The following is a 15,820-nucleotide window of genomic DNA, read 5'->3' as shown; positions in this document are numbered from 1 at the left end:
GTTTATTTTATACGAATTTTTGAAAAAGTGCCCCAGGCCAACTTTTTTTAAAAGTTCCAAAAGCTATCCAAAACGGTTCTATATGGTTGGTTGGGAGTTGTTGGAAAGGTCCCACCATTTGTTGGAACTCTGTTTATTTTATACGAATTTTTGAAAAATGCCCCTCAGCCAACTTTTTTTAAAAGTTCAAAAAACAATCCAAAACTCTTGTAAACGGTTTGTTGGACGTTGTTGGAAAGATCCCACCATTTGTTGGAACTCTGTTGATTTTTTTTGATAATTCTCATGTTTACAAAATTTCAACAAATAAAATATAATATAGTTATTTAATATACAAACAAATAAGGTATGAGTTTAAAATTAATTCCTAAACGTTTTTTAGTTTTATTTTTATAATTGTCAATTACATTTTATTTGGTGGTCAAAAAGTCTGAAAATGTAATACAAGGTTCCTGATATATTGATAGAACAGCAGCTGAAAAATATTGAAAATACATAGACACGAATTTTTTTTATAAGAAATTTAAGTTCAAATTTTGACAAAATTTATCAAAATTTTGAAAATTATCTACCGTTGTAATTAAAAAATTATAAAATGTTCAGTTTTTATAATTAAGGGTTGAAAATTTTAAACAAAGATTCTCATAAATAATTCATACTGTAACCAAAAATCTTAATAATATATAAATAAATTTATTTTTTACAGATATTTTAATTTTAAATTTGGACAAAATTACATATTTAAACCAAGAATAACGATTTTCGTGTAACTTAATTTTAAGAAATCTGTTTATACTTAAACCAAATTTAACACATTGAATATGTAAACAAATTAACTTACTAAGTTAAAATTTAGTTAAAAAAAATTAACTAGTTATTTAACTTTGGTCTTAGTTAATATTAACTTAACTCGTTAATGCCCAGCCATGCTTTTAAATTCACTGAAAATCAATATCAAACTTTTTGTTTGGTAATTCGTTGGATAGTCAACTGAGAAGAAGCTGATTTTCTGTAAAAATTATTTGTATGTTATCATTTTAAAAGTAGTAATACCAATTTAACCTTTATAATATAGTTATGTTGTAAGATTAAAAGTTTAGTCAGAAGGCGTGTAGAGGAGTATATATTGGAGAGTATCTCATGGTATTTTAAAGATAACAGATAAAATGCGATTTCTAAAAAACCTATTGAACGTTCTTTATTTATAAACTTTATGGTTGGCCGAGTGGCACCATATAGAACCGTTTTATATTGTTTTTGGAACTTTTAAAAATAGTTGGCTGAGGGGCATTTTATCAAAATTTCGTATAAAATAAACAGAGTTCCAACAAATGGCGGGACCTCTCCAACAACGTCCAACAAACCGTGGAGAACAGTTTTGTACAGTTTGTTATGTGTTTGATTTAATGTTGGCCGTTAGTGAGAACTTAGCGGCGGTTTTGGAAAAATGTTTAAATCTTCTTAATGACGGTCCAACAAATTGTAAAACCTTTCCAACAATGTCCAACAAAATTGTTGGATAGGTTTTATTGAAATCTGTTACACGAGGGCCGCTAAGTTCACGAACGTAAACATTTTACTACATCTTCTTAATTTTGCAACTTTATGTAAACACATCAAATCCTACTCAATTTTATCCTCGACAATTGTTCAACACTCCCAACCACTCCAATTTTTTCTCATCTCAGCCTTATTCAACTGGAAATCAACAAATTTCATCATGCAGTAAACAACTGACTCCAGTTACTAACAACCACTAGGTCTCTTACACAGAACTTGAACATTCAATAACAGAAAGCATAGATTTTAGTAGATTTTAGTATGTATTAAATTTTTTTTTTAAATTTACATGTAAAAAAAACATTGTAACAGTCAAACATTTTTATTTTATTTTCTATTTTTATATATAAAGTATTATCAATTATATTATAATTACAAAGGTGCGGTTTTTTTCTATTAAATTGTTTTTATTTTATTTTATAGCGTAATTTATATAAGTGTTAACAGTATAATTATATTAAGATAATTAACACGTTGGAGACGTAGGGAGTCACCGGTGACACCCAACTAGTTTTTTTTACTGAACGGCGGGTGTCACCGGTGACTCCCATATAATTCTTCACTTAAGAAAATTTCCTAAGTTGAAAATGCAATTATATTGTAAGTTAAGGCCAGAATCATGTTCACTACTATATTATTAAGCTTGTGTTAACCTGGTCAGTGATTATAATGAGTCGAACTTGAGATATTTACTATTTTAGAAAAATTAATAATCTATGCATTTCAGGTTATACCTAAACAAATTTAAGATACAAACCTATTGTTTTGGTTCTAATAATTAATTTTGATAGTCATAATAAACCTTTGGGTACTCATATAAAATTACATAAACATGATATTATTGATATTCAACATACCTGGCATAATAATAAACTGTATACAGATACTAGGTAGTAGGTAATAAAAGTAAATTGCTTGTATCTTTACAAAATACAAAAATATTTTAAATTAAAATCCAATTTGTTTTTTAATAAAATTTTTGCAATTAAAATAAAAATAAAAACAACTTATCACAATCAAAAAAAATATAACATAACATAAAATTTATATCCTAGCTTTAAAAAAAAACAATTAATAAATGAGAAACACCTTATAACCATGTAAAGAAAATAGAACAACATAAAACTTACATCCTTGCAATAAAAACAATGTATAAATGAGAAACAACTTATAACCAAGTAAAAAAAAATATATAATAACATAAGACTTATATCCTTGCAATAAAAAAAATTATATAAAAATTGTTAGTGACTAATGTTTATGTTGAAAACAATGTGAACAATATGGTTTGTCACAGTCTTGGCAAATTGTTGAAATCATTTTGCATTTTTTCTTGGATTCTGTTGGGCCCAATGTCAACCTCAGATTTTCATAACAACCTACACATTTCCTACGTTTTTTTCTGTTTAAATTCCCAGATTTGCCTTCCATCTCTATCAAGTTATGTGGTATTTTTACAAATTTTGGAGAGACTGATGGAATTGACAACTTTGAAGAAATAACATCACTAAGTAATTCACGAATGAAATTTTCACGGAATTTTTTTATTTGCATATTACTATTATTTGTAACACTTTTATAAACGTTCCATGCATTTACAACTGCCGTACCAAAGAGAAACTCAAACGCAACTTTATGGTACCACCGTATGGTTTTTCTAAGAACATTATGGTAGCTAGACATTTGATCTGAGATATCTACACCTTGCTTGAACCTATTGTAAAACAATATTGCTTCTGGTTTCTTTACATTTTCACCTAATCGATTTTTTTTACCTGTATCAATTATGTTTACAGTATGTTTTGTAGTTATGAATCTAACGGATCTTTTATCTTTCCAGTGACCAATAACTATACCATTATCATTTTCCATACCAATTATATCACATTTTTTCAATTTTTTGTCATCTTTCATTACATTTTTTGGAGTGTGTTTTACATTTTTCCTCAGTGTTCCAACTAAATGTGAGTTTTGATTCAGTTGGTCTTCAGCAATTTTCATATTATTATAATAGTTATCAGCGACCAATGTTCTTCCAGTGTTTAAATATGAGTGCATTAAGGTTTTTACAACAGTATTACTAACTCTTTCATCAGATAAACCTGGCTTTTTCATTTTTCCTTCATAAACAATAGATTTAAAAGTATAATTTAAAAATTTTTACTCCATATTTAGATGATTAACCTGGTAAATATTGTTTGAAGACCAAACGACCTCTAAATGGTACCATTGATTCATCAATTGCCACTGTTTCACCAGGGGTTTTCAACTTTTCAAAATTGTTGTTCAAAATATTAACTAGAGGTCTAATTTTATATATACGGTCTGTGATGTCAGCTGTAGCATTATTTTGTTTATGAAAAAATCTTAAAATATCTTTAAATCTATCTCTAGGCATTACAGATTTTACAAATTCATTTTTGTATAGGAAACTATTTGCCCAATAATCTGCAATCGTTGGATATTTTACTAAACCCATGTACAACATGATGGTAAAAAAATTTAATAATTCATCAAGGTCTACATCTTTCCAATGAGGTTTTTTAGTTTTAGCATTTTCATTTGTCATACTTACAATTAGGTTTAATAATTCATCATCAACAATAAAACGGTAAACATCTGAAGCTCTTAGATTTAATTTATTACTAATATCTGAATGTATTTCAGTATTACCAGTATATGGAAATTGTTTAAATTGTTGGCCAGATATATTCATCCAATTAATATTAATGCCATCAATATTATTAAGTTATTTTGGAGATGTTGATGTATTATTAGGTGGTGCATTTTTGGTGTGAATAGTTCTTCCTCTAAACCCCCTTCTCATTCTCATTCCTCTACCTCTAGTATGTGCTCTTGACTGTACTGGGGTGGCTACTGTATTTGTCAAATCATCACACTTATTTAGTGAACTATCAGAAAAATAATCTGAACTAGATTCAGAACCAGAAGGTATATAATCCGAAGAAGTAGTTGTGGAAGTGGCTGTGTTTGGGGAGTAAATAGTTGGTTTACCATCACTTACAATACTGTTTGACGTAGTTGCTACATTCTGTAACGCATGATAAGTTGGTTCTTCAATGACATCACTAGTCAGTAAATTATTTTCATTTTCAGACTGTGAACTGTTTTCATCTAAACTTTCAATTTCATCAAGCCAATTTAGTACCTTAGTAATATCCATTTTTACAAAATACCTTATTATTATTATTATTATTATTAGTTACATAATATAAAATAATTTTTTTAACACTTTGTCAATTGAATGTAATCATAATTGTAATCATAATATTCATAATAATCATATTATTTCAAGTTGAGATAGGAATTAAATTATATTGGTACTTATCTTTATTACTTACTAAATTAAATATTAATTTACTGTAAGTACCTAAGTTTTTAATTTCAAAATATCATATTTTTATATATTTATATTTAAGTTCAAAGCTATAAAAAAAGTTGTAAATTAATTTAAAATACATTTTGGATTAGAAATAAAATTTTTAAATTGCATGTTTAATTTTTTTTTAAGGGCATATTTTGATATTTATTGTGCATATTTGCATGCATTTTTTAGTGTTTTTAAGGTCATAAACATCCTAACCCTAATAATAACATTTACAATTTTAGGATATCGAAAAAGCTTTATCGCCTAATGTTTCCAAACGACCATCTATGTTAAACTACAGAAAACAAAGTAGACTCACATTTTCAAAATGCCAAGCATTATGGAATAAGCAGAACCGTTCATCTTAAATAGCTGATATAATTAAAATGGATTTGTGCGTTTATTTAAAAACTCCTAATCAAACACGTTGGAACTGTTGGTTTGATTCAACAAAATTTCTTCTTTTGCATTTTAAAAACAGTACTTCCAAGTTCACTAAATTGTGTGATGCTTTCAAATTAAATCGGTTTTCTAAAAATGATTTTTAGAAGAGTATATTGTAGTTATGGAACCGTTGTGCATTTACCTTGATGTGTTGCAAGGTGAAAATAATATGTATTTTGGGTTTTTGTTGCCTTCTATTACAATACTCTTACAAAAATATGATGATATCGCTAAAAAAAATTTAATTTATTGTGATTCTTTAGTTAGTTTGATTAAAGCAAACGTGGAAAAACGTTTCGAACATTTTTTGACTGATCCGTTTTTATTATCTGCAACGGTTTCACATCCGTTTTTTAAAACCATCTGGCTAACCGACAATGATAAAAAAATAAGTCATTATCATTTTAAAAAAAATGTTGTTTAGAAATGTTTGAACAGTCAAATTTGCCTGAATCTGAAGTATCTGATAGCAATATCAATGATGATGCAAATAATTACTTTAATTGGTCTGAAAATAAATCAAAAGTGGATCTTTCATTACATCAAGAATTAACCAGGTATTTGTTTAAGTACTTTTGTAAAATTTTTACGAAAAATCTAAATATATTGAATGAAATGCCCACACTTAAAAAGGTATTTTTTAAATTTAACACACCACTTCCTAGCATTGCCGCTGTAGAACGCATATTTAGTATTGGTGGTGCTGTTTTATCGAAAAAAAGGGGTAAGATGAACGATAAAAATTTTGAAAATGTATTAATGTTCAAGTGTAAAAATCAATAAAATAAAATATACAGTAACCATAATATTATTATAATTAACTATTAATTAACAGTTGGTTTTTTTTTTATTGTGTTTTATCAAATTAATTCTTTTTTATTATTACTAATTACTATTTACTATTATTATTTAATAAGCATAAATTTGGCCATTGGCTTAAAGTAGTTGAACAGTTGTAATGTTGTGTAATTAATAGTTATGTTACTAAAATACTACCTAATGTTGATTATTATTTTTTTTCAGCTTATAAAATAATAAATATGTTGCTAGGTTAGGTTCTTGTTATCAACAAGTTATTTAAAAAATAAAATATAATATATCAAAATGTAAAAATGTAGCTACTATTGATGGACGTATAGAAATTATGACGGCAGAGCTAAAATAAATGTTTGTGCGTTAACCCCTCTCCTAAGCACCCCTTTAGCTAATGGTTATTTACTTCCTGTAAAACATTAAATTATTGAACGTATAAATAATGTATGGCTTAAGTATCTTTATATGTTTGTGGCTTAACGCTTAGATAATATATTTTATTGATGTTTTTTGTTACATATACCTAACTATATGAATAGCGTTAAAAAAATACATTTTTATTTGATGGTAAAGAAACAACACATTAATCAAGTACTTTGTGCGACTGTCTGAGAGACGAACTGGAGTACATCTTTTTTTTATATACTATGTTATTTACAATACATACTTGAAGATATGTTCGGTTGTATATTACGTACCTACATAATATAAGATATGGGAACGAACTAAAGTGGACTTATAATGTTATAATATGGTCTGTGGCCTAGCAGGGAGTAGGCGTCTGCTGATCACTACATAGGTATCATATACGAAACAGCCAATAGGTACACAATGCACATGTACAATATAATATAAAATATAATGAATTTGAATTCTACCATGCATCATCTATACCATGACCCGGATGTTGTATTAATTTTATTCAATTGAAGTGAACTGAACAAAATATAGTAAATTGTTTGCTCGGTCTTATATTATATTTTAAAAGTGGGTACTATAGATACATATGATGACAATGAAAGCGGATTTTGGCTTAGACGTCACTTTGTCGTTAGCACGAAACTACATAATATACATGCACCTACCTACCCATTGTAATACAATATAACGCATTCAAAATCGATCACTTACTACCCTTGCCATGACCAGGAGTTTTTTTTTATCATATGATTGCGTGTAACTACTAATCCAACCCAAAAGTAATTGTTTGTTTTGTTGTATGTACCATGTATAGTATACATTGTATACGATGACAATAAAAGTGGACTTACGATCTGCACCCTCGTGTTACGATATTTTAATAGGTACTGTCGTGTGTCGTCTGATACAATTTATACTTTATACTTTGGTCAATGTTATTATTTTAAAGTGTTTCAATTTTTAAAATGTAAAAGTGTTTAAGTTTTAAATTATTTAAAGAGTAGTCATATTATATTGAAAATTAAAAGCGAAGAACCCGGTTCTTGAAATGTATTTTACTTATGATATCAATAAAAACAGTAGTAAATGTAATGTAGTGGGATGTACGAGGTATATATATCTGGTAAACATGCATCGAACTTGAAAAAACACATTTTTGCCCTACACAAAAATGAGTACAAAGATTTAACGGAGGCCAAATTGTCTAAATCTGGTGCTCGTATTGAAAATGTTCAGTTACATGATAAAGCTATGGTAAGTAATGACTAATAAATAATTATTATATAAATATTAAATATAGTAAATTATACATATTATTAATTATGATGTATTAATATAATTTACTAGAGATCCAGAGAGAAAAGATAAAATCATCTACTTAATATTTGTCCTTTTAAATAACTTGTGTTTTTTCAGTAAATGTGTATCTGTTCTAGTTAAAACTAGAATTAACTGCAGCTTCAAATAAGTCAGTAAAAACTAGATTTAACTAAACATTTGCATGTATTCGAACTCATATTAGGGGTTGGGGTTCGGATAACAAACGAAAACGTCGCATAGTGTAAGAACGTACGACACTTTATTTCAGTAATCACAATAAATGCAATAATAATAATAATAATAATAATAATAGTATAATTAATATTCGTTAATTATCACCTTTTTATTTACCAAATAAAATAAAATTAGTAATTAGTAAGTACCTAATCAGTAAAAATTGTTACAGGTCTGAATTTATAACACGTGAAGAAAAATTCATCACGGAGAATCAAGTTCCGAAGAATCATATTTCCCTCCGCGCAGCCGCAACAAAAGCATCAACGGAGTCAGGGCAAGGCTTTGTAAAATGCACATGTAAAAAACCTGCGGAACAAATCGCTATCTATGTAAAAAAAATAAAATTCTATGTAACTCTAAATGCCACGATAGTTTGTCCTGTCAAAATAAATAATATAATAAATGTTTATATTTAATAATTATCCTAATATGTACTTATATTTCTACTTTCCCCTAATTAAAACTAGTTTTACCAGCTATCAGTATAAACAATACGCATTTTCACTAGATAATTCTAGTTTTCACTAATATATTTTAGACACAACTAATTCTAACTGAATAAAAATAGGTTAAAACTAGTTTTGATGGTGATGGTCTTAGTAAATTCTAGTTTTAAGGGGGCTGGAGCATGGCATGTTTTAAGGAGTAGTGTTTAGGCATTTAATATTACATTGACTATTTTGCCTTGTCAATGTGTGAGATGTAAACGAACATTAGTGTGAGTAATCCGTTATCGCCTATTCACGACGAAATACGAATTCCCGGAACTACGATAACTATCAAAATATTCGTCGAATTTTCCTATTAGCCGTTTAATTGATTTTAGCAGGAGCCACTTGCGTACATAATATGCCGTGATCACTGTAAACCAAGGGCATGTGTAAGGGGGGATTCAACCCCCCCCCCCCCCCCAAACCCCACATAGAAAATTTCTTTATGAGTAAATAGATGTGAAATAATATAAAAAAATACATATCGACCCCCCCCCCTCAATAATCTTTACCTACGCGACTGCTGTAAACTGTACACAATATTAAAAAAAAATTAAATTTCATGAAATAAAAATGCTAATAAATACAATAATAAGTTTATTAGATTATGATAAATTAATAAATTTCATTAATTAGTTGAGTCAACATGCTTTCTAAATAAAATGTTTTTAGTTGATCTTTCATTTTGTTTTCCCAAAAACTGTCTTCACGTTTTATTTTTTCAAACATTAAACCTGTATAAACATACACAATATACATAGGTAGTTAATTATTTAAATATAGATGATCATGATAATAAGCATAAAATATATAGTACAGTGATATTTAAAAACCTTTAGGGGTCCAAATGCAAAAATAGCAGTATAGTTTACACGAAATATGTAATTGCCCTTGAACTTGATAATAATAGTTGTGGTTTCGTTTGAGATGCAGCTGTCCATTTTTTATTTCACAACATTTTATTTTTTTTGAAGTGATTCCGTCTTCAGAACTCATACTTTTCGCTGATGCTGGACATTTAATTTCGACTAAAGTATTATGGTCCACCAGACCATCAGGAGATGCTGCTAAGAATGATAAATCATGGTCTACTATTAAGCCTGAATTTTTAATACTTTTGCCTAAAACTTTTTCAAGCTGCTGTTTGGCAATGTCTTCGTGCTCGATTCCATATCTGGTGGCAGCATTGCCACTAAAAGTCCCAAACAATAATTCCTTGGCGACTTTGTCTCGTGAAGTGGATTCACGTAATTTGCATATCTTACCAAATACAGAGGCTGTTAATCTATATAAAGTAAAAAGTAATAAATATTTATGTAACAATAAAAATATAATTTTTAATCAAAAAATAATTGAAATAAACCTTTTTTTTCTTTCTAAATGCCATTCCTCGCATTGGTGTTGCCTTATAGTTTTTTTTTCTAAATCATGGATTTCATTTTTATTTATTTTTAAGTTAGGAATGCATTAAATTAACAATGATCAATATGTATTATATTTAAATTATATTATATTTATTGAATATTTTGTTAGGTATATTATATGATGTGATATATCGATTTATGATACATTCTGTTTACAATAATAATTGTAAAAAAAATGAGGGCTATTCAGTTTTACGAGTGTATTGTTTTAATTTATAATTTTAAAAAGCGGGTAAGTAAGTGGATGTCGCTCTGCTATACAGTAGTTTACAAGTGGGTTACCTACTGTAATGGATGATATTAAATTTGAATTTAATGATATAATATCATTGTATACGAAAAACGATTCTGATCGGAGACGAGTTTTCAGTTTTAGATATTTTATACAATATTAATATTCAATTAATATCAATTAAAATAATTAAATAGATTTCGTCAAAATTTGAACTTAAAATGGTTATAAAAAAAAATCATGCCTATATTTTTTGAAATTTCCAATAGTTTTCAAAAGCACCAGGAAAAACAAAAAAAAAATTAACGAAAAACGGGAATTTTTACGCAAATTCAAATTTTGAAAAACTAGATTTTAGATATTGGTTTAACTCTAAAACTAATTCTCGTACAAATCTTTTTAAGTTTTTTTTTTACAAATGACAATAAAATTTTGTTCGTTGGGTAAAAAAGCTTCAAATTTTGATACAAGACTTCTAATATATTGTCGCAATAGTAGTTAAAAAATATTAAAAATACATAGTCACAATTTTTTTAATAAACATTGAAAGTTCAAATTTTGACAAAATACGTAAAAATCACGAAAATTCGCAATTTATTTTTAGTTAGAAAAATTCATACAAATTTTTCTTTACAAATCTAAGGTTTGAAAATTCCAAACAAGATTCTTCATGAGTTTGTCTACTTTTATCAAAAAAAAAAATTTTACCGGAAAAGTCGTATTAAATTTGTATGAGCATTAGAATTACAATATTAGATATTCGCTCAATTTCTGTTGTACCTGATTCATTGTGAATGACAGCGAAATACAAAAATCCAATTTGTCAACACACACACACACACAGACCATTGTAATATCAATACAATAAATTATCCACTGAATATATAATTTAATCATACCTACCTATATAATATATTATATAATTCTATATTATATTTAAAATTGATAAAATCTTATGTTACTAACAAAACAGTTTTTATTCATTAAAAATATAACCATAATATATCAAACCATAATCAATGTATTATAATTACCTCATTATTGTTTCCATGATCTTCAGGTTCTTTTTCAAGTTTTTTACATTTAAGATTAGCCAGGTTAGGTTTTTTTCGTGGTGCACCCAACCTGAGGCGCGCTTTTTTACCCAATCGCCAGTCTTTATTCATTTTGAAATTCAAACAAAATAAGTGACACGAAAAATTGAACTTCACTGTCCGATTATTTGGAAACAAGTAATACTTTTTTCGTTTTGTCATAATAGTATAAATTTGATCGAGTAGGAAACCAACTTATCACTAATCGATTTATAATCGCCCGGCATACAGGTATTATTTTTGTTGCGGCTACCTAGATTCTTAGAAATGTTCGAATGCCCGTACGCGCATGCACATGTCTAATTAAACGAGGAATAATATTCTGTTCCGGTTCTCCGGCACAAATTTTATGCCAACAGTACCAAAAAGAAAGAAAAATTCGTATTGTTTTGATCGACTTATATTAATTTTGAAAAGTGATTTGTATTCGTTGGTCTATTTTCTAGGTTTGTTCGGAAATAGATTTACGATTTTATTTTTAGTTAATAGAGTATTATGCATAGTAAGTTTATTTTATTTTCAAAAAATACTTATATTTTGACTAAAATTTAGATAGTCACAAAATTAAAAAATCAAAAATTCACTTCCGAGCAAACCTAGAATAAATAAGCACAAATCAGATGTAGTTTTCAAAATTAAATTCAAGCAACTTGAAGTATGTTTATTTTACTTTTGCTTATTGGTATAAATGCGTGGAATATGAAGGTTGCTCCAGCCCCCTTAACTAGTTAAAACCAGAAGTGACTAAGGGGATTTGTGGAAACTAGTTTTGACTAATTATAACTAGTTTCGACGGCTTTTGGGTTTTAACTGTGACATATTATCTAACAATAATTGCGGAATAGCAGCATTTTGCCAAATACTGAAATTGCCTTTCCGTATGAACTACACATACTATTTTTGTCACGCCTCCATGTTCATCGATCATTGCGAATCAGCAGTAAACCTATTCTTATAACACATTCATTTAGACAGTCATTGTTATGCACAACACATTTTAATAGCAAATATTTTGTTTTGTTTGAAGAAGATATGGACTATAGTAATTTGGTATTGATTGATTGAACTATGCAAGGTATTATTAGGCCGTTTCGTACACACCGATAAAATCGGAACCGGAGTGAGCGACGGTGCCGGTACCGGTTGTTCTCTTTTTTTCACACATACCGGTAAAACCTAGACCGGTGCCAGATTAATTTCACATACAACGACGAAACCATGTTAAACAGTTTTTGTATTCACTAGGGTGAAGTCATGTTAAGTTATTTTCTCTGTTGTTCTCAATTGAAAAGGTACCTTTTATCTTTTATGGATTGTCGCCATTTTCCACTCTCTAGCCAAGATATCGAAAATCGTATTTTCTTTTGTCGTATAATGTAGTGTAATACAATCCCGGGAACATGTAGGTATGTTTTTTTTTTGTTCGATGTCATGGCAGTGGCGTATTTATGATTTTTTCTAGGGGTGGATGACAAGAGGGGCGTAGCCTCCCACACCCCCCAACAACACAACAATAAATTAATTACTTTGAATTACATATAAATATTTATTATTATAATATAAAAAAATTTATATTATTACATATTAATATAATACAAACCATATCAACCATATAACCGTGGCCACGAGAAATGTAATGATAATATCAAAAATCTCTGTTATCGTATATAATCTTATGATAATATGATATCATGTTTAAGTACTGTTATTTTCACGAACCGTTCTTCGCAGGAAAAATTGTTCGTATGATCCATTTCCTTATCACACTTATACCATGGTACAGACCACGTTCGTGGTTATTATTTAAAACCGCATCACTTATCACGGTATTATCATAGAACAGTTGTATTATATCAAGGTTAATATGAATTTATATATTTATAATATTAACCTTGGTATTATATATTGTATATAAATTGTGATTGTAGATTTATTAATTGCTGCCAAATGTCATGATTTTGGCGGGGAAATATGATTTATACGATTACCCATCAATGTATGGCCTGTTTTACAATCATAGTTTAAACCTCGGTTACTCTTGAACCACTGATTTTATCGGCCGAATTCGGTGGTTTAACCCAGGGGTGGATAGGCCCATAGGGAAAAAGGTATTTTCCCTGTAGGCCCCCGGTCTATATTTATATCGGGGCCCACTCGAGTCTAAACATTTTTTTTTCGTATAATAAAATATTCACCAAATAGGAATAATTTAAATTTATAACTATAAATTATTATTACTGTTGATTTTAACAATATAATAATACCACAATACCACAGTCCACAACAAATCAATAATTTGATTATAGATATTTAACACAATATTATATAATTATTTATATAGATATTATTAATACTATTTTTAATCGTTATTGTTAATCGAAGACCGAAATATCCGACCGATCGCCGTCCGTGAACACCGCACGTTCCATAGTCCATACTGATATGAAATACCCATTTTTCAGAAATGATTGGGTATTTGGGTATTTAAAATCTATTTTTAAACAATATACAAATAACATGATGCGATGTATTATTATTGTATTTTTGTTATCCATTATCCGATTAGACCGATTATCGTATCCATTTTAAAATGTTAATAATATTAATTATTATGAAGTCGACAGCTTTCGACATTTTCGTCGTGCGCGTTGACTATGCATTTTGTCGTTAATGCTATTGATGTTTATTTTGTTTTTTGGTAATACTTACTTATTTGTGATCTAAAATATTCACGACTGTGGTGCGTATAAAATTTCAGATTTACGTGTTTTGTATAAATTGTATACTTTGTGTCTAACGTTTTAGTGTTTAAACTTGTTATTAATAATGAATAATAAAATTTAAATATAAATCCGGTTCAAAAAAACGCCAAGAAAAAAAAAGAGAATTATTGTTGCAATGTGCAAATAATAAAAAACAAATGAAATTAATTTATTCAAAAGGTGAGTTCGAATTTTAAACGATTATGCTTAAATACCGTTAATATCCTAATTTTTAGTTAATATTAATATACTATGTGGTTATCAAATGGTGAGTTGGATCTCTAACTTTGGGTGAACAATTTTATTATTATGAACACATCATAGACCTTGTGTCCCCACAATCCGTTTTACACAACTCTCACAATTATACCCAACTTTCATTTAATTTAAATATTTTAGATTATTATCAACAATTATCTACTTATTTTCTTCAATTAATAACTTACAGACTGAAAACTAAATTGTATTCTTAAGTAGGTATTTATGAATTATTTTTTATTTCTTAAGTTATTTTGAATTTAAAGTATAAAATTATTTTAAAAATTATAGACATTTTTAAAACTACCTACCTATACCTACAATATGTATTATAAACAAACAATTATTTTTTTGTTACTTTAATGATAAATTCTATTATTATTTATGCTATACTATTATTTATTAATTGTATAGATGAAACTAAAGTTTCCAATTCGGAAAATGAACATTCTGTGAAACAAATTAATTTAGAAGGTCCAATTTTAAAATTAGGTAATTATATTAATTATATTCACTTTGATTGTTTTACAAAATAATATTTAATATGTAAATGTTAATTTAGTATTATGTTTTGGTAAATTATCTTACTTTTACTATTAATCTTACTTTCGTAATTGAATTTTAAAAGCATTGTTAGTAATACGTAGTTCCTATGTAATATATTGTTATTAAACCTAAAAAAATGCATGTTTATCTTCCGTGATTAGTCATTACTTATGCAGTGTGTCACTATGGTTTCACTAAATTGTTTTACCCAATATATTATATAATAAACTATAAGACTATAAACTATCTTATACCTACTAAGTAATTTAATCTTCTTCTTCTTCGGTAAACTCGGCCACTAGGACCATCCCGACATACGTCCTTGCCTCCAGTTTTCTCTATTCGATGCCTGTAATCTCCAATCTTCTCCTCCACCTAATGCTTTCACATCATCCCTAACTCCATCCTCCCATCTCCGACGTGGTCTTCCCAGCGGTCTTTTTCCATTAGGGTTCTCCTCCAGTACCATACGTATGAGTGGGTTTTGACTACGCCAGGCATGCCCAGCCCAAAGCAATCTTTTGTTCTTTATTGTTTCGAGTATACTGGGTTTATGAAAGAGTGTCTCTAGTTCATCATTCTTCCTTATTCTCCATTCCCCACTAAGCCTGTCCTTTACTGGTCCAAAGATCTTCCTCAGTATTTTTCTTTCCAGAACTAAGAGTTTTCTTTCATCACTTTCATCACTTTTTTAAGTAATTTAATACGAATCACTAAAATTAGCTCATACATTTTGCCCCTCTTGTTTAAGTAATCATTAACTAATAATTATTGCATAATATAACATTATATACAGGGTGATTTTTTTATCGAAGAACACTCATACTCATA

General features: G+C 28.2%; 2 protein-coding genes across 2 annotated transcripts; both read right to left on the bottom strand.

The window, feature by feature from the left end:
- Positions 1-2,811: 2,811 nt before the first annotated feature.
- On the bottom strand, positions 2,812-3,432 carry LOC107172757 (uncharacterized). Its single transcript, XM_015523054.2, has one exon. The coding sequence runs from the start codon at positions 3,430-3,432 to the stop codon at positions 2,812-2,814; it is 621 nt and encodes a 206-aa protein (XP_015378540.2).
- A 5,825-nt stretch (positions 3,433-9,257) lies between these two features.
- Positions 9,258-11,606, bottom strand: LOC149062404 (uncharacterized). The gene is made up of 3 exons (XM_089216822.1): positions 11,364-11,606; positions 9,507-9,958; positions 9,258-9,407 (listed from the first exon to the last, which is right to left on the bottom strand). Exons 1-3 carry the CDS (start codon positions 11,378-11,380, stop codon positions 9,289-9,291), a joined length of 588 nt encoding a protein of 195 aa, XP_089072948.1. The 5' UTR covers positions 11,381-11,606; the 3' UTR covers positions 9,258-9,288.
- Between the last annotated feature and the right edge of the window lie 4,214 nt (positions 11,607-15,820).

The sequence above is a fragment of the Diuraphis noxia genome, unplaced genomic scaffold, assembly GCF_037042655.1.
Source record: "Diuraphis noxia isolate RWA-SAM2 unplaced genomic scaffold, SU_Dnox_SAM2 contig0001, whole genome shotgun sequence".
Classification (NCBI taxonomy): Eukaryota; Metazoa; Arthropoda; class Insecta; order Hemiptera; family Aphididae; genus Diuraphis; species Diuraphis noxia.
The sequence above is the reverse complement of the archived record's forward strand: the minus strand, read 5'-3'. Positions and strand labels throughout refer to the sequence as shown.